At 41.8% G+C, this 24,294-nt stretch overlaps 1 protein-coding gene across 1 annotated transcript; it reads left to right on the forward strand.

Moving 5' to 3' along the window:
* Positions 1-333: 333 nt before the first annotated feature.
* Positions 334-20,337, forward strand: opn4xb (opsin 4xb). The gene is made up of 9 exons (XM_055224496.1): positions 334-500; positions 9,846-9,979; positions 10,608-10,811; positions 11,977-12,148; positions 13,582-13,743; positions 16,646-16,753; positions 17,420-17,591; positions 18,355-18,579; positions 19,939-20,337. Exons 1-9 carry the CDS (start codon positions 334-336, stop codon positions 20,335-20,337), a joined length of 1,743 nt encoding a protein of 580 aa, XP_055080471.1.
* Positions 20,338-24,294: the final 3,957 nt, after the last annotated feature.

Below are 24,294 nucleotides of genomic sequence, written 5' to 3' on the forward strand. Positions count from 1 at the left end.
TTTTAGAACTTGATTTAATTGTGTCTGTAGATGACAGTGTGATGGACTTTTGGACATATTGATCCTCTCTCTGATCATAATCCACGCTCCAGTGATACATCTGCTCCAGAGCGGACGCCGGACGCCGCTGGATCTTCGCTCCGTTAATCCTCAGAGTAAATACATTTGCTCGACTCTATTTGCACATAAACGCTGTGGGATTTGGGATGGACTCTTGGGGCTAGACTCTTCGGGATCGAGTCTTCGGGATCGACTCTTCGGGATCGACTCTTGGGGATAGGCGAGGGCGTGTTCGGAGGAGGATGCTGGTTGTATTCCCGGTGCGTGTGAGCGATGTGGAGCGGTGAAGACATGGGTCCAGACGGAGCGCAGGTCAAAGGGACGTTCTTCAGTAAAGTGGACGTACCCGACCACGCGCATTACATCGTCGCCTTCTTCGTCTTCGCCATCGGAGCTCTGGGCATCACCGGGAACGCGCTGGTCATGTACGCCTTCTACAGGTGAGGAGGAGCATCGCGGCGTGTTAAGAGTCACTTATCGTTTATACTTAATGTACGGTATTGTGTTTAATTCAAAGTGTAATGTTTTTAAAGGTTTTATATAACAGAAAAAGTGACTCTTGTAGCTTTAATCTGTGTTGTAATTGTATAAACACAACTCCAGGTCTGTTTGTGAAGAGATAATAGTGTCACGTGGACCTTAAACGCAGCAGGAGGCAGCTCATTTGCATATATTAACATAACTTTACATATATTTGCATATATTTAAACACATAAATTGCTATTTGACCAATGACGTCATGTTATGGATCAGACGAGTTATATACACGTGTTATTCTGTACAAAATGTTTAGATGTGACTATTACAGAACTTAGAAATAATAATGCGTCAGATTTACACAACTACGTGAGGCTGGGGGTGCTCTACATGCACCTCTATGGCGGAATGTTCGGCAGTTACCATAGTGACACATCGCACACATGAGCAAACACTGCCAGCAAAAGTTTCAAGATGGTCTGAAAACTGATGTAAAGAGCGCAGTAAAATAGCCCCTCTTTAATAAACGCTCTGTTCCACCTTGTGATGTCATGAAGTGGTAGTTTTCAAATGGTGATTCCAGAGCCAAAATCATCCAAATGATTCTAGAAATGAAGGTGTGTGGAGTTTGTGTAGTGGTTCATAATAATATCGATGCTTAAAGTGTCTCATGCGGCTGAGCGGTTCGACGCACGCCTCACGAGGAGGTTACGGGTTTGATTCTGGTCGTTCTACGTGGAGTCTGCATGTTCTGCCTGTGTCTGGGTGGGTTTCCTCCTTCATTACCTTAAATTATGAGTTCATTTTTTACGATTATGTTCACTTTAATCATAATCACGGTGATGAGTTTCTAAGACGGGCTAAAGCACATGTGTCAAACTCAAGGCCCGGGGGCCAAATGCGGCGCGCCATGTCATTTTATGTGGCCCGTGACGAGGTAAATTTAAATGTATGACTGTCTTAAAATGTCAGTTTATCAGGACTTACACAGTTACACAGACTTTTTTTTTATATCTTTGCAAATTTGAGATGAACCATTTTGCTGATGTGGCCCTCGGTGAAATTGAGTTTGACGCCCCTGGGCTAAAGTGACCGCTAAAGTGACCGCTCTCTGCCCACTTCCACGGCTCATGTTTGGACGCAGAGGAGGATCAGGGGCCTTCGAAATCTCCCCACAACATGAAAAATCATCTCCACGTCTTATCCCAGATGCTCCGTAACCCGGCGCCAAAGACAACGTCCTGTGCGTTTGTGCGGCCGTATTTTTGGATTTGGTTTAAATTATTTATGACGAGCGAAATACCACACATACATTTTGCAACAACAGTCCTGGAACACACTGTACACAAAGACAGTGAGATGAGCGTCTGTACTGTACGACGGAAGAAGCGACTGAGTGAGAGTGACGTCACCCCCATCCAGGCCAGAGCAGTTGTAGCAGCTCATGTGGAGTTCTGTATTTGGAATTCTGACCGCGAGTATCATAGCAACCAAAGAGCCAATCAGGAGCGAAGATGTTCAAGGTATCGCCCATTTCCATCACTGTCAATCAAACCTGACAGTGTTGTCTAGCAGGAGCGACCTCGGGGAAAGAAGGACCTGATTTGTCTGTTATTAATGTTCATATTTTGATTTACAGACACAATAGTGAAATAAAAACCCCAGGATCATGTAGAGGGTTAATACGAACATTTAAGACCAGAATGAGTCTGAAGCAGCAGAGACAGAGAGAGGACACAAAAAACTAAAAAAATTAACTTAAAAAAATTAAAAAAATAATAATCTAAATAACAAAAAAATAAAATGAAATTTAAAAAAATAAAATAAATAAATAAAATAAAATACATACAATAAAAATATATATAAATAAAATAAAAATAACAGAAAAAATAATAAAATAAAAAAATAATAAAATAAAATAAACTAAAAAAAAAAATAAATAAATAAAAAAAGAACCCCAGGATCATGTAGAGGGTTAATATGAACATTTAAGACCAAAGTGAGTCTGAAGCAGCAGAGACAGAGAGAGGACACAAAAAACTAAAACATTAACTTAAAAAAAATAAAATAAATAATAATCTAAATAACAAAAAAAATATAAAAATAAAATAAAAAAATAAAATAAATACATACAATACAAATATATATAAATAAAAAATAAAAATAAATTAAAAAATAAAAAAATAAAAAAAATAATAAAATAAAAAAAACTCAAAATAAAAAAAAAAAAAAAAAAAAAAAGAACCCCAGGATCATGTAGAGGGTTAATATGAACATTTAAGACCAAAGTGAGTCTGAAGCAGCAGAGACAGAGAGAGGACACACACGTGGGGCTAGCAGGTTAGCTATGTCCGTTTATATAAATATACAGGCTATAAGCTACAGGCTGTTTTTGCTGAAGCACGACTTGAGTTTTTATTCTAGAACAATTTGCCGAGCAGCGTCAACAGAATAAGAGCAAAACTGGAGTCTAATTCTGAAGAGCAGAGGCTGAATGTGATCTTGAATAAACCCAAATTGTGAACATATATTTAAATAAAGACTGCGTTTTACACGAGTCTAAGACTGAACTGTACGTCAGAGCAAATCTGAGCAGGACTCACAGATGGTGGAGGCTCAGCTGTGACAGATCCTTCTCCTGTGAGCTTTTCTCCACCTCCTGAAGAATAAAGACACTGTGTGTAACGTGAAGCTCTTTTTTTGTTGTATTATCCATTTTATGATGAATTTATACATCCTTTCTTTGATGAAATGTTGTCCCGGTGCTTTGAGATGTTCTGATGTAATGACGACAACAAGATGAGATGTTTGTTTCATTCTAATGTTTGTGATTTGGCGTCATTTCTTTTCTAAACCCAGATGTGTTTGTTTAAATGAGTCTATTGGTGTTTAACACGTCTGGAAACGGGTCTGTTGTATTTTATTTTGTTAACGGCGCCTTATAAACCCCTTAACCCTGTGGCGTTGGATGCTCTCGTCGCTGATAGACTCACGGCTGTGGACTTTCTATTTCCGTAACTGTGCAACCGATTGTGCTTCATGTAAATTCAAACGGCGTCTCAAAGCGGAGACACGTGGCTCTTTAAATACGTCACTGTCATTACGGTCATGTGCTTATGTCGCCATCCAAGACGACCAATCAGAGCGCAGGGGCCGCCGGGGTTCTACCAGTCACTTATTTGACGCGTTAAAGTAAAAATACGGATGGATGTGTAAAACAGAAGTAGATGTGTGAAAAAACGCAGTACATTCTGAAACTTCCTTTAACATGATTTTTATGTCTAAAAAGAATCAAAAGTCCAGGTGAGATATATGGATCAATAACAGGAGCGTCAAACTCATTTCAACAAAATGGCTGCTCTCAAAGGGTTAGATGTGACTATAAGACAGTATAAATATAATTAAATGTGACCAAATGGCATGTAAAATAAATGCAGCTACTTTTTAATCTTGTTAATTAACTGTTTCTATATTTATTACTTATTCATGTTACAAATATCACATATGGATTTGCACAGATATGAAAAAATGTCAGTGTATCTCCTGATAAACTGATATTTTAAGACAGTCAGACCTTTTAAATTACATTGTCACGGGCCACATAAAAAGATGTGGTGGGCCACATTTGGCCCACAGGCCTTGAGTTTGACACACGTGGGCTATAATGTGCTCAGTCCTTGGTATTTTTTGTTTGACACAATAATAAATACATTCATTTATTCATGCAACTGAAACGAGAGGTTCAGGTGAGGCTCTGCTTTCTGTTTGGATAATCGTCTTGACAACCAAAACGCCAAATTATAATATTGTCCATGATGCGTCCTACTTTTGTAATTTAGATTAATTCAGCTTTAGCCTCGTCATCAGTAAAAGTAGATTCACTTTGAACGTGTTTATCTCGTATCTGGAGACACTTATCTCCTGTTTTAAATCAAAACCTTTTACATTGTACGATTCCTTCAACCCTGAAATATTCTAAATATCACTCGGCCTGAAGAGTGTGGACATGAGCACGTGACAACGCCACCTACAGGCAGAACCGAGACAACACAGAGTCCAAATGAGAACGGACGGACATCGGACCTCAGGCAGAGAAACCACTGACCCAGACCTTTATGTGCAACCAGGCGACGGACACAAGGAAACGAGCCGTCCATCAGAGACCGGCGTCCAGGCAACGAGACGGCGCAGCGGTCGGGGCGTGCGGAGCGATCGAGGCGCGCGCAGCGGACGGGGCGTGCGGAGTGGTCGGGGCGCTCAGAGCTTTGATTCCAGCTCTGTTCTGGTGTTGTGCACTTGAGCGAGACACTTTTCCCTCCGTGTCTGGGGGTGAATCACTGTCGGAGCCGATTGTGCAGATTGGCAGTCTCACTTCTGTTGGTCGACCCCAGGGCGGCTGTGGCCATGATAATCACTCTCCTGTAAAGTGCATTATATGTGCAACGCCTTAACCCACCACCAGAGAGCGCCAGTACAAGGCAGCGTTGTTATTATGTGACTTTTTGACCCTCATGTGTGTCCTCGTACTCGTCCTCTGCTCTGTATTTACTTTTTTTATTTTTTCAATCAATGCTACGTTGAATTCGGCAGCGTCTCGTGGTCATTTTGGTTAAAAAAAAATCCGCTGCTCGTTAGTGTGATGTGCAGCTGTCCACAGGAGCGGCCGACGACCTCCCAGCGCTTTGTTCAGATGAGGTTAACGGCGACGTCAGCTCCCATTGGACACGTTTCCCGACACAAAAATCAGCAAACTTGTTTCTTTTATTAAGTTATTTTAGATGAATATTGCAATTTAAAATGTGTAAATTACTGTATTTTCTGGACTATAAATGACACTTTTTTAAATAATTTGGGGTGCGACTTATACTCAGATGCGTCTTAAATGTGAAATATGTGTGTTTTTTGTCTGACTGCGACATTTACTCCAGAAAATACAGTATAACTTCATGATCCACAGGGGTCACAGATGAGAACTGTAGAGACACAAGCACAATGGACCAATCAGAAAGGCACACTTTGAACCGCACGACTTCAGACTGAAATCAAACAAGTCTGAAATCCGTGTGACCGAGTTTTATAAACATACGTAGAAACGCCGCTGTCGATGCTGCGAGCGGCGTGGAGGACCGGCTTCGACGCTTCTCCCGGGTTGGCTCCAGATCCTCGTCCTGTGGTTGGCGCATCACTTCCCCAAAAGTCACAAATCCGATACTTCCTGATAAATTGGTTCCGTTTAGGAGGAGCATGACGGCCGATAAAAATTTGTCTGAGAGCCGTATTTGGCCCCTGGGCCTTAGTTTGGACAGCTCTGACTTCGCTAAACGCATTTTCTGTTAAACTGGGTGTGCAGTAACAATCTGAGGCAACTAGAGGTCACTAATGTCCTACCTTTTGTGTTGATCTTAATTGAATTCTTTGACTGGATTCTGTTTTTTTTTTAAATTTTGTACCAGTTTGAACTCGCTGAGGCTCCTTTTGTTGTTTAGTTTGTTTGTATAATTTTAATTTTATATCATTTGTGTCATTATTATTAAAGAGTTTGTGTACGGACGGTTTGTAACACACCGTTCGCTCAGAGGTGGTGCACTCACAGTGAGCCGTTCATCTCGTTTTTGTAATCGCCGCACGACTCAGACGCGGAAATTCTGCCCAACTTAAAGTGAAACTAAACATAAAATCCACCGTTTTCACTGAACCTGGAGATTTAACATCAGCATTTAGCTTTATCTGCTCTTCCTAATCTTTATTTTTGGCGCAAACAAGGTAAATCTGCAGCTTTCTGTTAAAAAAAACGCTTAAATTTACGCGTGTGCTGCCTCCTGTTGCCGCTGTACCTCCAGTAGTTGGTGACATCACACAGAACTGCCCCGATCACAGCCTGGAGTTTGTATCAGAGGCTCCAGGCTGTGATCAGGGGGCGGAGTTTTGAGGTGCGGTCACGTGCTCCGCCCAGTTTATCAGCCCCGTTTGAAATGCGTTTGTGGGCGGAGTTTAGCGTTTTTTTAGTGGCGCTTTAATCGTTATCGTGGCGTGGTCGGACTCGTCGGTGGGAAACGCACGGCTCAGAAAACGACTCGTGTAAAACGCAGACGTGACGGGGGAAAGTGTGCCACGAGGAGCTGCGCCGTAAACAGGTCAACGGCACACAGAGGTCACGACCCCGCCGCAACCGCTAACGCTAACTGCTAATGCTAACGCTACAGAAGTGGGTCAGAGCGAGAAAAGGAGGGAGAAAAGGACAGAGGGAAGAGGGGGAGAGGGAGAAAGAGAGGGAGGAGCGAGAGATGTGGGTCAGAGGGAGGAAGGGGGGGACGGAAGAGGGGGAGAATGCGAAAGAGAGGGGGAAAGAGAGAGAGAAGGAGGGAGGGGAGAGGGAAAAAGAGGGAGGAGAGAGAAATGTGGGTCAGAGGGAGGGAGAGAAGAGGGGGAGACAAGAGGAGGAGAGGAGATGTGGGTCAAAGAGAGGGAGGGAGGGAGATAAGGAAGAGGGAGAAGAGGAGGGAGGGACGAGAAAGAGGGGGGGAGAAAGAGAGAGAAGGCAGAGAGGGGATTCATGGGTAGTGGAGGGAAGAGGGAGAGTGGGAGAGAGAAGTGAAAGAGAGAGATGTGGGTCAGAGGGAGCGAGGGAAGAGGGGGAGAGGTAGAGAAAGGGAGATGGAGGAGGAGGAGGCATTAGGATGGGTTGAAAGGGGGAGAGTGAAAATGAGAGAGGGGGGAGAGAGAAAGGGAGATGGAGGAGGGAGGATTCATCAGTCGTGTGGAGAAAGAGAGAGGTGGAGACACAGAGAGAGAGTGAAAGATGGAGAGAGCACAAAAGAAAGAGTGATGTGGAACAAGATGAACAGGAGAGAGATGAGGGGATGATAAGAGAAGAGGGATGAAGTGTTTGTCCTCCATCTGGACGTCAGATTAAAGTGATTGGTGCGTCTTTATTTTCTGGTTAAGATGAAGAGGTCACAGCGGAAAAGCAAAGAGGAGACAAGAGGAGACAAGAGGAGGAGACAAGAGGAGGAGAGGAGAGGAGAGGAGACGAGAGGAGACAAGAGGAGACAAGAGGAGGAGACAAGAGGAGGAGAGGAGACGAGAGGAGACAAGAGGAGAAGACAAGAGGAGGAGAGGAGACAAGAGGAGGAGACTAGAGGAGGAGAAGAGACAAGAGGAGGAGACGAGAGGAGGAGAGGAGAGGAGGAGACAAGAGGAGGAGACAAGAGGAGGAGAGGAGGCAAGAGGGGAGAGGAGGAGACGAGAGGAGGAGAGGAGACAAGAGGAGGAGACTAGAGGAGGAGAAGAGACAAGAGGAGGAGACGAGAGGATGAGAGGAGGCAAGAGGGGAGAGGAGGAGACGAGAGGAGGAGAGGAGACAAGAGGAGGAGACTAGAGGAGGAGAAGAGACAAGAGGAGGAGACGAGAGGATGAGAGGAGGCAAGAGGGGAGAGGAGGAGACGAGAGGAGACAAGAGGAGACAAGAGGAGGAGACAAGAGGAGGAGAGGAGACGAGAGGAGGAGACGAGAGGAGGAGACGAGAGGAGGAGACGAGAGGAGGAGAGGAGACAAGAGGAGGAGACTAGAGGAGGAGAAGAGACAAGAGGAGGAGAAGAGAGGAGGAGAGGAGAGGAGGAGACAAGAGGAGGAGACAAGAGGAGGAGAGGAGGCAAGAGGGGAGAGGAGGAGACAAGAGGAGGAGAGGAGACAAGAGGAGGAGACTAGAGGAGGAGGAGAGACAAGAGGAGGAGACGAGAGGAGGAGACAAGAGGAGGAGAGGAGACAAGGAGACAAGAGGAGGAGAGTAAAATACTTTGGGCTCCTTTGCAGAACTTAAACTTTAAGAATCTAATTGGTCTGGTCTAAATTCGTGTTTAGCGACAGAAGCTAAGACCAGAGCGACGTCCTCAGGCCCAAACCTGTTCAGTCAAATATACATCGTCTCAAATAGTTAATCGCTATGGCAACTGCGGCTCCTCCTTCTCCTCCGTTCTGGACACTTTTACACTTTTAACCACACGGACAAAGTTTGCGTTACGTTTGGATCTGAATCGACAAACCTGAGCGTGTGGTTTACAAAGTCTGACCAAAACATAATCACATTTTCAATAATCACATCCAGGACGTTTGAACGTGCGACTCGATCCACGCCAGAGCCAAACTGCCGCTCGATGCACAATCCAATGAGCCCGCTGCAGCGCCGGGTCACGCAGAGGTTACCAGTTCAACTCCCGGTTCATATTTGATTAACAGAGACGCACGAAGAGGCTGCGGTACAGAACGACCTCGGAGCAAAGCACCAACTGTGGCGCTGTGGGGTATAACATAAAGAACTCCATGTCCAGTGTTTTTGTAATTAAAAAGAAATCAAATGTTATCAGTGAAAAAAAGAATATTTGATTTGAACACGTTTGTCTCGTGAAAGTTTGTGAAATTTGAAACAGAAGTTTTACAAACGGTCTCTAAAATAAACTGAAGTTCTACACATGGTTCCTAACATAAACTGAAGTTCTTTACATGGTTCCTAACATAAACTGAAGTTCTACACATGGTTCCTAACATAAACTGAAGTTCTTTACATGGTTCCCAACATAAACTGAAGTTCTACACATGGTTCCTAACATAAACTTAAGTTCTTTACATGGTTCCTAACATAAACTGAAGTTCCACACATGGTTCCTAACATAAACTGATGTTCTTTACATGGTTCCTAACATAAACTGAAGTTCTTTACATGGTTCCTAACATAAACTGAAGTTTTACACATGGTTCCTAACATAAACTGAAGTTCTACACATGGTTCCTAACATAAACTGAAGTTCCACATATGGTTCCTAACATAAACTGAAGTTCTTTACATGGTTCCTAACATAAACTGAAGTTCTTTACATGGTTCCTAACATAAACTGAAGTTCCACATATGGTTCCTAACATAAACTGAAGTTCTTTACATGGTTCCTAACATAAACTGAAGTTCTACACATGGTTCCCAACATAAACTGAAGTTCTTTACATGGTTCCTAACATAAACTGAAGTTCTTTACATGGTTCCTAACATAAACTGAAGTTCTTTACATGGTTCCTAACATAAACTGAAGTTCTTTACATGGTTCCTAACATAAACTGAAGTTCTACACATGGTTCCTAACATAAACTGAAGTTCTACACATGGTTCCCAACATAAACTGAAGTTCTTTACATGGTTCCTAACATAAACTGAAGTTCCACACATGGTTCCCAACATAAACTGAAGTTCTTTACATGGTTCCTAACATAAACTGAAGTTCTTTACATGGTTCCTAACATAATCCGCTCTTCTGTTGCAGTAACAAGAAGCTGCGTAACCTTCCCAACTACTTCATCATGAACCTGGCTGTGAGTGACTTCCTCATGGCCTTCACTCAGTCGCCCATCTTCTTCATCAACAGCCTCTACAAGGAGTGGGTCTTTGGAGAGACAGGTACCGCACTACATGGAAGTTAAAGGTCCAAATATGTGCAGGATTCAGCTGTTTAAAGGCGCTGCACCTGATTTAGTTTTAAAAACAGGAAAAACAACAAAAACAAGTCCATTTTTCCAGTGTTTCCAAACTGCCTCACTTTCCTCATGTTTTCCGAACATCATAATTATTCAGTGTAATATAAAGTTTACACTTTTCACGACTTTCAAAGGCCAGAGACCGAATGACAACACTCTGCATCAACTAGCATGCTAACACTCATGCATGTGAATGTTAGCATGTGCTGAACGTTAGAGAAATGTACACATATTTACTCTTAATGTTTGGGAAAGCAGGTACTCAGCTCTTAAAGGTCCTTATTAAGCAAAATGGACTTTAAACCAACAGCTCAAAATGTTATGTTCCACTTTGTGATGTCATCAAGTGGTATTTTTCACATAACAGCTCCTTTTACTTTTAGTTCAGTCGAGATAAGTGACAACTCCAGGACTGAAATGATCCAAATGATTCTAGTGAAGGTGGAGTTTAAAAACACAGTGGAGCACTTCCTGTATCACCACATGATGACATCACAAGGTGGAACAGAGTGTTTTCTGTCTGCGATGCATCTCCGTTCTCTCGTCCGCAGGCTGTAAGCTGTACGCCTTCTGCGGCGCGCTCTTTGGCATCACGTCCATGGTGAACCTTCTCGCCATCTCCATGGACCGGTACCTGGTGATCACGCGGCCCCTGCGCTCGCCCGGCTGGTCCTCTAGGAGGCGCACTGCTGTGGCCATCGCTCTGGTGTGGCTCTACTCTCTCGCCTGGAGTCTAGCGCCCCTGCTGGGATGGAGTCAGTACACACTCATTTCACTTCATCTTCAGTCTGTCCGTTTGCCATGTTTTATATTTATTATATTTTATTTATTATATGAAATTGCTTCCGTCTAGTCCCAGTTTCAGGCTTAATGGGCTCACTCTGTTGTTCTCTTTGTTTTCTTTGTTTGCTTTGGGTCTGAGGATGTTTGTTTTTACCACTTTCTACATTTTATTTACACTGGAGACAACAAATGCATGAAGTAAGAAATATGGAATGTAAAAAATGAAACAACTGTAAATATATAAAATATCAAAAATATAATAATAATAATAATAATAATAATAATAATAATAATAATAATAATAATAATAATAATAATAATATGTAAATATATTCTAACAAAGCAAAGGGATTTGAATGTATCAAAAATATTGAGAATATAGTAAATATTTTATATACAGGAAATATATATATTAAAAAAACATTGAATGAGAGGGTTTTGACTGGCAGTGTATATGTCAAAAAGTAGAATTTATTGAGCTGTTGATGTTTTGAGTGAACAGGCGTTTGGGCTCAGAAATGCCACAAATCATCGTCTTTTTTCTGACCGTGAAGGACGTGTTTCCCAAAAGGCCAAAAGTATTTTTACTAAACACATTTTGATAGACATTTTGAAACAGAAAATTGGACTGTGCAAATATATGATGACTTAGCGTTAACAAAGAGCTGGTGTAAAGTAAAGCTCCGTGTTGTGTGTCGGCGTCAGAGTGTGTTTTCTTCATCCTCTCGCGAGCCGCCATATTTGTTTGGACGTGGAACAGATGATGCTTTTCTCTGTCTGTTTCGCTGTCTCACTGGAACTCATGGGGTTGAGACAATGTTCCAGACTAATTTATCTGTCGTCTAGAGGAAGTAAAAACATATGTTATTAAACGGTTTGTCGCGGCTGCACACGCCGGACCACGTGTCTGTGAGAAAACTATTTATTTATAAAGAGAAAAGGCTCGCGGGCAGATTTCTCAGACTCTGGAGAGACGGAAAGAGTCCAAAGTTTGAATGATACAGAATATTTGCAGTCTGAGCCCAGTGTTAGCATGTGTTTTGTTGTTAGCTTCACCGTTTTGGCTTCTGCACATGGTGAAAAGTGCTTATAAACTCATTGTGGTGAATAACTAGCTTGAACGCTGTGTCGCTTTAGGCTCGTACATCCCCGAGGGCCTGATGACCTCCTGCACCTGGGACTACGTGACCTACAGCGTGTCCAACCGCAGCTACACCATGATGCTCTGCTGCTTCGTCTTCTTCATCCCCCTCGCCATCATCTTCTACTGCTACCTCCACATGTTCTGGGCCATACGCAAGACGAGCAGGTGGGAGCGGCGCGTTTAACGACGTGGAAATAACACGCAGATGTTTTTTTTTTATTGGCAGTGATCAGCAGCTTGGGGCTTTTTAAAGGAGAAGTCCACATTCTCTGTTAGTAAAAGTATTTGTTTTGGAGCAGAATTCAGAGGATGGAGGAAAACTGTAGCGAATCGTTATATCCATGTTTTTGTTATCGAGTCGCTCTGGAGTATAAGTCGCACCAGCCAAAATATCCATAATAATAAAGCATAAAACATATATAAGTCGCACTGGAGTATAAGTCACATTTTTGGGGTTACATTTATTTTACAAAATCCGAGACCAAGAACAGACATTTTATCTTTAAAATCAAGTTATAATAATAATAATAATAATAATAATAAAATAGAGAACAGTATTTATTAATTTTTGCAAGATTCCGCTAAAACATAGAGATAAAATTGGACAGGAAGTAGTGACGCTAACAGGAAGTAGTGACGCTAACAGAAAGTAGTGACGCTAAAAGGAAGTAATGATGCTAACAGGAAGTAGTGATGCTAACAGAAAGTAGTGATGCTAACAGGAAGTAATGATGCTAACAGGAAGTAGTGATGCTAACAGAAAGTAGTGATGCTAACAGAAAGTAGTGATGCTAACAGGAAGTAGTGATGCTAACAGGAAGTAGTGACCAAGAACAGACATTTTATCTTTAGAGTCAAGTTATAATAATAATAATAAAATGTGGACCAACAGGCTGAATATCAGTACATCACGCTAATGCTAACGCTAACGTAACACATTTATATTTATTCAGCTCCATGAAGCACAGACAGAACTGAACACGTGTCTGGTTTGTTAACGTAAGATATTAACAGTTAATCAGATAAATAAAGCAGAAAAAACAACAACAAGTTTACTCTGGATCTCACTCCAAATCAATAAATCCACTGAATTCTTCATCCTCGGTGTCGCTTCTGAACAACTCCACCCACTCCAGAGGAAGATGAAGAGGTGACTGTCAGACTGGTACAAGTCTAGAGCGCCCCCGTGTGGTCAACACTGTGACAATATCATGATGTGAAATTATATATTTGAATCATTTCACATATAAGTCGCATCTGAGTATAAGTCGCACCCCCGGACAAACTGTGAAAAAAGTGACACTTATAGTCCAGAAAATACAGTAATCCTGCATTGTTTTGAGAATTGAGATGTTTCTGTTTTCACCCACCTCCTATCCCCGCCCACACCCTTTACTTTGTTGTGAATATTCCAAAAAGTCAGACTGTGGGTTATACATGTGAGGTAAAAAAAACATATGTTGGGGTTGTTTAGATTTTGCTCTTGTTACTGCTGCCCCATAGAAGTCAAACACCCGTCTTTAGAGAAAAACTGTTTGGATAACCTTAAGAGTACGCTGTTACTGTGTTGTAAAGTAGACCGCTGTGTTCTTTCTCAGGGAGGTGGAGCGGTTGGGCACCCAGGTGAGGAAGTCCACCCTGATCAAGCAGAAGTCCATTCGCAGCGAGTGGAAGCTGGCAAAGATCGCGTTCGTGGTCATCGTAGTTTACGTCCTGTCCTGGTCGCCGTACGCCTGCGTCACCATGATCTCCTGGGCCGGGTCAGTCAGTCTGCACAAAAATATAAACGGAAAATATGCCTGGAGTTTCATTAATGCATGTTTAAAGCTGTATTACGTTACTTTTCTGGTTTTAAAGTGTATTTTTAATGGGCGTTCACCTGCACAGGGAAGGTAGCAGTAGCTAAATCTGGCACAAATCTTCTTTTCTTTCGTAAGATTCGTGAATTTGTAGATGTATTTCTTTGCTCAGATTGTTCCACAGTATGGAATTGAACTTACCTGTTTCCATGGAGACCAGCAGGTTTCGCCAATTTAATGGAGAGGAGCTGTTCAACAACGAGCAAACCGACTGACTTTAGGGGTCACATACATCCAAGAAATCAACAGTGTGTAAATATCCATGAATGCTAACAGTAGCTGCGTGCTAAATGCTAACAGTAGCTGCGTGCTAAATGCTAACAGTAGCTGCGTGCTAAATTCTCCCGCAATATAAACAAACCAATCTGTTTACTTTTTGGGGATAATGCCAGGTCATGTTGGTTAAAGCTCAAGTTGGATTAATTATGTTTAAAGGTCTTAAAAGAGGGAGAAAGTTGTGTTATCATGGACTTGTGTTTAGCAGGATTCACAGATGGATGATAGTGCAGCTGCGACAGGGATTCTCCTCTGGGTTTTAGAAACATGAAGGTTGTTCTCAAACTCCTGAAGAAGAAAGACACTGGTTTGTGCAGGTTTGGAAAAGTCCAACATGAAGATCAGTTTTTGTTATATTGTCCATTTAAAAATACTTCATTTGATATTAATGTAGTAATGATGATATGTTCTGGTGTAATGATGATATGTTCTGGCGTAATGACGATATGTTCTGGCGTAATGACGATATGTTCTGGCGTAATGACGATATGTTCTGGCGTAATGATGATATGTTCTGGCATAATGACGATATGTTCTGGTGTAATGATGATATGTTCTGGTGTAATGATGATATGTTCTGGCGTAATGACGATATGTTCTGGCGTAATGACGATATGTTCTGGTGTAATGATGATATGTTCTGGTGTAATGACGATATGTTCTGGTGTAATGATGATATGTTCTGGCGTAATGATATGTTCTGGCGTAATGATGATATGTTCTGGCGTAATGATATGTTCTGGCGTAATGATGATATGTTCTGGCGTAATGATATGTTCTGGCGTAATGATGATATGTTCTGGTGTAATGATATGTTCTGGCGTAATGATGATTTGTTCTGGCGTAATGACGATATGTTCTGGCGTAATGACGATATGTTCTGGCGTAATGACGATATGTTCTGACGTAATGGCGATATGTTCTGGCGTAATGGCGATATGTTCTGGTGTAATGGCGATATGTTCGGGTGTAATGACGATATACTCTGGTGTAATGATATGTTCTGGCGTCATGATGATTTGTTCTGGCGTAATTATGATATGTTCTGGCGTAATGACGATATGTTCTGGCGTAATGACGATATGTTCTGACGTAATGGCGATATGTTCTGGCGTAATGATGATATGTTCTGGCGTAATGATGATATGTTCTGGCGTAATGACGATATGTTCTGGCGTAATGACGATATGTTCTGGCGTAATGACGATATGTTCTGGTGTAATGACGATATGTTCTGGCGTAATGATGATATGTTCTGGCGTAATGATGATATGTTCTGGTGTAATGATGATATGTTCTGGCGTAATGACAATATGTTCTGGTGCAATGACGATATGTTCTGGCGTAATGACGATATGTTCTGGTGTAATGACGATATGTTCTGGCGTAATGACGATATGTTCTGGTGTAATGACGATATGTTCTGGCGTAATGACGATATGTTCTGGTGTAATGACGGTATGTTCTGGCGTAATGACGATATGTTCTGGCGTAATGACGGTATGTTCTGGCGTAATGACGATATGTTCTGGCGTAATGACGGTATGTTCTGGCGTAATGACGGTATGTTCTGGCGTAATGACGATATGTTCTGGCGTAATGACGATATGTTCTGGCGTAATGACGATATGTTCTGGCGTAATGACGATATGTTCTGGCGTAATGACGATATGTTCTGGCGTAATGACGATATGTTCTGGCGTAATGATTATATGTTCTGGCGTAATGATTATATGTTCTGGCGTAATGACGATATGTTCTGGCGTAATGACGATATGTTCTGGCGTAATGACGATATGTTCTGGCGTAATGACGATATGTTCTGGCGTAATGACGATATGTTCTGGCGTAATGACGATATGTTCTGGCGTAATGATTATATGTTCTGGCGTAATGATTATATGTTCTGGCGTAATGACGATATGTTCTGGCGTAATGACGATATGTTCTGGCGTAATGATGATATGTTCTGGCGTAATGACGATATGTTCTGGCGTAATGACGATATGTTCTGGCGTAATGATGATATGTTCTGGCGTAATGACGATATGTTCTGGTGTAATGGTGATATGTTCTGGCGTAATGGAGATATGTTCTGGCGTAATGACGATATGTTCTGGCGTAATGACGATATGTTCTGGCGTATTGACGATATGTTCTGGTGTAATGACGATATGTTCTGGCGTAATGACGATATGTTCTGGTGTAATGGTGATATGTTCTGGCGTAATGGTGATATGTTCTGGCGTAATGGTGATATGTTCTGGCGTAATGATGGATGAACACAGTCTTTAACTTATCTCTTTATTTATTTAAACATAACAAGCAAAAACAACACTTGAAAACCTCAGTTAAATCAGTTTTTCATGATATAATGAAAATGAAGAGAGCAGTAGTTATATAACCTTTAATGTCTTTCTGACAGATGGCCCATTTTGGTTCAAGCTGGCACAAGCGTCACTGAAATGAGATTACTGAAGCCAGTGTACTTTCAATTTAACAATTTTTATTTTGTTTTCTTTTTTAGACACGCAAACATTCTGACGCCGTACTCCAAAGCCGTGCCAGCTATCATCGCCAAGGCCTCGACCATCTATAACCCGTTTATCTACGCCATCATTCACAACAAGTACAGGTGAGTACAGAACAACAAACCACACTGGGACAAATTATAATCCATTTAGGAGTAAGCTGCTTTTTGACTGAGCACCAATCACATTTCATGCTTCCACGCAAAGAGAGTGAGGGTCCTGAGGGACACGTCACCCGCATCGTCTCGTAGAAATGGTAGAAATGGGTGAGTTAGCGATCGGTAGTGGCTGGAGCGGCCGACGGTGCAGATTAGCAACCTCATTTCTATTAATGATAATGTGAGACACTATACATCCAACTATAGAGGGACTATTCACCCTCTTTTACATGGAAGACTGATGTATTTACTTTGTGTGCGTTGACCTTTATCCACTGGGGCTTTAAGTAACAACTCAAAACCACAGTATGCAACTTGTTTTGCCAAAAATAGAAATAAAACCATGATTTTTACTTTTTTTTTCATTTTGATTGTGTGTATAGCGGTGAAAACTTGGTAAAAACATGTGGCTTGGACGAAGGCCCCACCAATATCCATGAAGAATGTTCTGAAATATGTCTTTAACTTTCTATGGCATCATGCAGTTGACGTGCCGCCTCCAAAAAGTTACATAATGTACCTTTAATGAACCGCATAAATAAATGGTTGCTTCCAGTTTCAATAATAACGCAGCTGTTAAAATGTCATAATGTGTCGGTCTTGTTCCCGCAGGTTGACCCTGTCGGAGAAGGTCCCCTGCCTGCGCTGTCTGGCTCCCGGCTCTCGTAAAGAGTGCACCTCCTCCTCCATCAGCGAGTCCTCCATGCGAGACTCCATCATCAGCCACCAGTCCACCGCCTCACGCTCGCACTGCAGCTCTGTGTCCAACCACTGCAACGACGTGGTACGCCGTCCGGTACACTAGCACTTTACACCACTGCGACGACGTGGTACGCTCTCACCATCGGATTTTCAAGTATGGAACTCGACTCCAATCATCCGCTGTGACTGTGGCTTCCTTTCGTCACACGGCTTACGCTCCAGTTCACTTGCACTTTAACGGAGACATGTCCTACAGCTGCGGTGGCGTGGCAAACTCTCCGCTACGCTCACACTTTCGTTAGAAGCCGCCATTTCGTGTCCAATTCTAGTTCTCCTCAAAACCTGAAGCTAATGTGTTTATTTATTGATTTGAAAAATGGTTTTGATTCTGCTCCAGGCCTGGGACGATTCCTGAAATTTTGTGTGACGATTATCATGTTCAAAATAATTGCGATAAACGATTATATCATGATAATTATTAAAGTTGATGACAATTTAAAAAAACGTTACATGTTTTAATATTATGAGTAAGTTCCATGTTTAAACAGTCGGTATAGTCTTGTACTTTGTCATCAATGAAACCAACTACACTTTAGAGGAAAATATTCTGGATGAGCAGGGCCGTCGACTTAAATTTGGGGGCCCGGGTCAATAAGCCTCACTTTTTTTTTTTTCTGCACATTCTGGCTAATATCACGATTTTATAAAATGTCCCACAAACGATTATTGTCGACCCTTTTTATCACAATAAACGATATTATTGTTGATATTATTGTCCCATCCCTTTTTGTGGACAGGGGTACTCAGCACGATGAATTCCCTTTGACGTGTCTCTCTGTTTGCAGATGTTGCGTGACGTGGAGATAAACCCCGTGAGCAGACACAGCGTCCACGCCACGAGAAACGCGTCTCTGTATGACCACAAATCAAACCACAAGTCAAACCACAAAACAAACCACAAGTCCAGCCACAAATCAAACCACAAATCAAACCACAAGTCCAGCCACAGGTCGTCCAAGAAACCCCTGCTGCCAAAGAGCTGCAAGAACTACACCCACAACACGGAGAAGGTAATGTTCAACAGTTACCATGGTGATACAACACGTACATTAGCAAACGCAGCCTCAAGATGCTATGAAAACTCAGGAAAAAATGCAAAAAATGGATTTAAGCAAGACATTTTCAGGGGCTTGCGATCAATATGAGCGTTCATGGTCCTGTTTGATTTGCAAGTAATAAAATCCTAACGGAAGAGGCGGAGACTGAGACGGAGACAGAGCTAGCATCACAACTTTCAGAATTTTTGGAAATCGCAACATTATACGAGTCGACTCAGATTAAATGAACCCTTCTTTCCTTAAAGAACATGTCTCTGCGTCTGTGCGTTGAGAACATTAACTGTTGTGGGTGAGTTGAAGTGTCCTTTATCGTCCCCTATTGTTAGCTAACAAGCTAGCTAAGATCTGCACCGTCACAGCAACAACGAAAAACTACTTTCAGTTACCGTTTGGCCGTATAAAGCTAATTTGAGCCAAATACAGCTCCGTGGACAAAAATGCTTGTAGTTTAAGTTTGTTTTTTCACCAGTCGATAGCAGATCCTCCCCTCAGCTGGCCCCTCCCCCTTTCCCTCCCCTTGCCCCTCCCCTCACCCCTCACCTGGCCCCTCCCCCTTTCCCTCTCCTCACCCCTCACCTGGCCTTTTATTCACATGCAGCTGTGTTTTTCTTTTCTTCTTGTTCTTTGTCTTCTTGTTCTTCTACTTCTTCTTCTTCTTCAGGTTGTTGTTGTTCTGCTTCTTCTTCTTCTGCCTCTTGTTCTTCTTCTGCTTTGGCTTCTTGTTCTTCTTCTTTTCCTGCTTCTTCTTCTGCTTCTTGTTCTTCTTCTGCTTCTTCTTGTTCTTCTTGTTCTTCTTCTGCTTGTTGTTGTTGTTGTTCTTCTGCTTCTTGTTCTTCTTCTTATGGCAAGGCAAGTTTATTCATTTAGCAACAATTCGTACACAAGGTAATTCAAAGTGCTTTACAGAATAAAAAGACATTAAAATCACACAAATCAAAACATAAATAAATCATATAATAATCATCATAAAAATAACATTAAAAGAGACGAGTGCAGAATAAAAACCTTTCAGTCGTCTGCACAGATGAACAGAACTGTTTTGAGCCTGGATTTATGCTTCTTCTTTTTCTTCTTCTGCTTCTTCTTCTGCTTCTTCTTCTTCTTCTTCTTGTTCTTCTTCTGCTTCTTCAGAATACAACAGAGGTGGGTTGGCCAATCAGATGGTAGCTTTAATGTCATACTGTGGAACTTTCCAAAGCAATAACATCTCTATGAAGACAAGGAAAAGTTGCATAATGCATCTTTAAAGCCAGCAGACTGTTTTTTCTGTAGTTTTTATAATACTGTTTATATATTTGTGTTTGCCCACAGCTGCCCTCGTCGCTCTCTGGCTCCTCTAGTGGCTGCGACCTGATCTCCAGCTCCCTCTCCATCGCCACGCTCCCTCTGGTCCTCACGAGGAGGCGGAGTCACAGCCTCACTGACCTCTTAGGCTCCACTGGGGTCAAAGTTCACAGAGGCTACGGGCGGGGCCGGCCGTTCAGCAGCTACTCCATGGACTGCAGAGACGGACACGCCCCGACGCACCAACACGCGCCAATCAAACCGATCCCGAGGATAATCGTGATAAGCCCGACGTCGGAGAGCAGCCTCGTGCACCCGGATCGCGAGGACGGACAGAACGGGACGGAGGAGGCGGAGGACGACGATGTTTTTGTCCCGCTCAACTTCTCGTCCGAAGTGTTCGAGGCGGTGGAGCTGCTGTCGTGACCTACGTGCACTCCGCCACGTTATGGAAAAGAAAACGTCAGATGAGGCGAGACAGCGGGTGTTTTAGAATGTACATCCCCTTCAAATATTGATACTTTGCAGTGGGATCACGCTGGGGGGGATTTCTGCCTGTGTGTCTATGGGAGAATGTCCAGCAGGTGACGCAAAGTGAACAATTCGCAAAGAAAAAATACAAAATGGATTTAAACAACACCCTTCTCAGGAGTGTGTGATCAGTCCGAGCGCTCATGGGCCTGTGCAGGAGGCTAATGCTAATGCTAATGCTAATGCTAGCTTGTGACTAGAATGTTACGTAAGAGAGACTTGTCTAAGAGCCCAGATCAGCTCATCTGTTGCAGTCACTTCTTTCTGGTCAGATTGTGCTCAAACAAAGCCTGACTTGAGTGATAGCACTTCAGACAGAGCAGTGCCTCCAGTTAGCTTCGATCAAGTCATCTGCAAAGTATCAATAAAATACGACTTTGCGATATGATACTTGAACGTGGCGTAGACAAAAATCTATCCAAAGACAAAGGCGCTCAGGAGGTGTCAGTCGTCTGAGCTCTGCCGTTGTGTCCTTGGGCAAGACACTTCGCTCACGACAAAAGACAGGATGAAACGGAGGAAAGAACGAGAAGAACGAGGGCGAGCAGCAGAAGTGACAGAGCTGTGTTTTATTTTTACAAGTTTAATATAAAAAAAAAAGGATTTCACTTATACATACACATTGTGCGTGACTGTGAGGGTTGCTGGTTCAAATCTCTCTTCTCGTCAACACAAACACTTTTATGTCAAGTGACGGGTTCAAATGTGAAGTGTCTTTTTCTTTTCATGTTTGAAGAAAAGTGTAAACTGAAGCACTGAAGAAACAAGTCTGAACCAAGAGCGGAAACGGAGCTCAAAACATTCTGTTCCACCTTGTGATGTCATCATGTGGCGATACAGGAAGTGCTCCACTGTGTTTTTAAACTCCACACACCTTCATTTATAGAATCATTTGGATCATTTCAGACCTGGAAATGCCACTTATCTCGACTGAACTAAAGGTAAAGTGGGAGGAGTTCACTTAAAAACTACCACTTGATGACATCACAAGGTGGAACGTCGCATTTTGAGCTTTGTAGATGTTACAGACTAATAATAAAGTGTGACTCAAACATGTGTGAATGAAACAAAACACAACTCCAGGTCTGTTTTTGACGACGTAATGACATTATAACACGGATTAAAGCTACAGGAGTCACTTTTGTGTGACATAAAACCTTTAATATATTAAACAAATCAAAATGACTCAAATGAAATGAAATTATATTGTTTGTTTTTTGTTTTGTTTGTTTTTCTGTTTTATACACAGTGCATTCTTACATTGTATTTTATTTATTGCTGGGTTTCAGACACATCGCAGCACAGACGGGAGCAGCTAAAATGAAAATAGTTAAAATGCAGATGTTTAAATAAAAGTTCTACAGTGTAATGTAACAATACTCACATTTAATACTCCAGTGTGTACCACGATTCTGACTCCACCATGACAATAAAAACACTTTATTTAGACAAAAGAATGTGACTTTAAATAATTCAATGTTGTACTGTGTGTTCTGTTCCATGTGTTATATGTGTGTGTTATATGTGTGTGTTATATGTGTGTTATATATGTGTGTGTTATATGTGTGTGTTATATGTGTGTGTTATATGTGTGTGTTATATGTGTGTTATATATGTGTGTGTTATATGTGTGTGTTATATGTGTGTGTTATATGTGTGTGTTATATGTGTGTTATATGTGTGTGTTTCATGTGTGTTATATGTGTGTGTTATATGTGTGTGTTATATGTGTGTGTTATATGTGTGTGTTATATGTGTGTGTTTCATGTGTGTTATATGTGTGTGTTATATGTGTGTGTTACATGTGCGTGTTACGTGTGTGTGTTATATGTGTGTGTTACATGTGTGTGTTATATGTGTGTGTTATATGTGTGTGTTACGTGTGCGTGTTATATGTGTGTGTTATATGTGTGTTATATGTGTGTGTTATACGTGTGTTACATGTGTGTGTTATATGTGTGTGTTATATGTGTGTGTTACATGTGTGTGTTATATGTGTGTGTTACATGTGTGTGTTATATGTGTGTGTTACATGTGTGTGTTATATGTGTGTGTTATATGTGTGTGTTATATGTGTGTGTTATATGTGTGTGTTATATGTGTGTGTTATATGTGTGTGTTTCATGTGTGTTATATGTGTGTGTTATATGTGTGTGTTACATGTGCGTGTTACGTGTGTGTGTTATATGTGTGTGTTACATGTGTGTGTTATATGTGTGTGTTATATGTGTGTGTTACGTGTGCGTGTTATATGTGTGTGTTACATGTGTGTGTTATATGTGTGTGTTATATGTGTGTGTTATATGTGTGTGTTATATGTGTGTGTTATATGTGTGTGTTTCATGTGTGTTATATGTGTGTGTTATATGTGTGTGTTACGTGTGCGTGTTATATGTGTGTGTTATATGTGTGTTATATGTGTGTGTTATACGTGTGTTACATGTGTGTGTTATATGTGTGTGTTATATGTGTGTGTTACATGTGTGTGTTATATGTGTGTGTTACATGTGTGTGTTATATGTGTGTGTTATATGTGTGTGTTATATGTGTGTGTTACATGTGTGTGTTATATGTGTGTGTTATATGTGTGTGTTATATGTGTGTGTTACATGTGTGTTATATGTGTGTTACATGTGTGTGTTATATGTGTGTGATCCTCTGTGTGCAGCAGGTTCATATTGGTCCATGTGTGTGAAATAGTCTGTGTCTGATGCATGAAACACACAGAGACACATCAGTATTAACACGTGGACTGGTCCTGGTTTGGTCCTGTTTTAGTCCTGGTTTAGTCCTGGTTTAGTCCTGGTTTAGTCCTGGTTTAGTCCTGGTCTAATCACTGATATAAATGATCAGGTTCATTTGTAAATGTTCCTTCTGTTTATTTCATGATAAAATACGATGTAATCAATCAGGAAAACTCAAAGTATGACATCATCACATTATGATCTGAAAACCAGCGCAGCGTCCAGAGGGTTTAGTGTGATGACCAGTGTGAAACAGCCCACGACATCTGCAGTGAAGGACACACACACAGACACACACACCCCCACAGACACACACACACAGACACACCCCCACAGACACACCCCCACAGACACACACACACACACACACACACACCCCGACACACACACAGACACACACACAGACACACACACACACACACAGTGGTGTTCTGCTCAGTGACATTCACAGGCTCGTGTGTGTGTGTACATATATGTTTGTGTAAATAACAGTGTATGAGACGCTCTGAGGCGCTGGACGACCCCGTGGACGACCCCGTGGACGACTCTGTGGACGACCCCGTGGACGACCCCGTGGACGACCCCGTGGACGACCCCGTGGACGACTCCGTGGACGACTCTGTGTCCACAGTGAAGACGTTCTGCTGCTCGTTCTTCAGTTCTTCTTCAGATGAGCTCCTCTCACCTGAGGGAGAAGGTGAAAAGCAGGTCACACTCTGCTCATGTTCTTATCTTTTATCTTAACATGTTTTTCATTTAGAGACGATGGCGACGTCCAAGACAACGTATGGAATAAGGTCGACTGAAAATAAAACCAGGACCAAATGAGACTTGTAACTTAAGAAAGAAACAAACTATAAACATAAACCGTGAGCGCCCTCTACAGGAAAACAGAGGAATTGTAAAAAGTCCCACACAAATTCATTTAGATCCATCTAGAATTATGACAACACACTGTAGTGTCGTTAACACATTTTATTATGGCATAAAATTAAACATGGAACTATTTAAATATTATAATTTATTAGATAAATATATAAATATAATTTATCTAAATATTAGACCTTGTTAGGTTTTGTATTTTTCTCCTTTTAGGCAATTTATTTGT

The sequence above is a fragment of the Periophthalmus magnuspinnatus genome, chromosome 9 (assembly GCF_009829125.3).
Source record: "Periophthalmus magnuspinnatus isolate fPerMag1 chromosome 9, fPerMag1.2.pri, whole genome shotgun sequence".
NCBI lineage: Eukaryota > Metazoa > Chordata > Actinopteri > Gobiiformes > Gobiidae > Periophthalmus > Periophthalmus magnuspinnatus.

Coding starts and splice junctions, on each gene's coding strand:
- opn4xb (XM_055224496.1), top strand. CDS start 334: ATGTGGAGCGGTGAAGACATGGGTCCAGACGGAGCGCAGGTCAAAGGG. Junction 501..9,845: donor GTCATGTACGCCTTCTACAG/GTGAGGAGGAGC, acceptor CTTCTGTTGCAG/TAACAAGAAGCTGCGTAACC. Junction 18,580..19,938: donor ACACCCACAACACGGAGAAG/GTAATGTTCAAC, acceptor GTTTGCCCACAG/CTGCCCTCGTCGCTCTCTGG.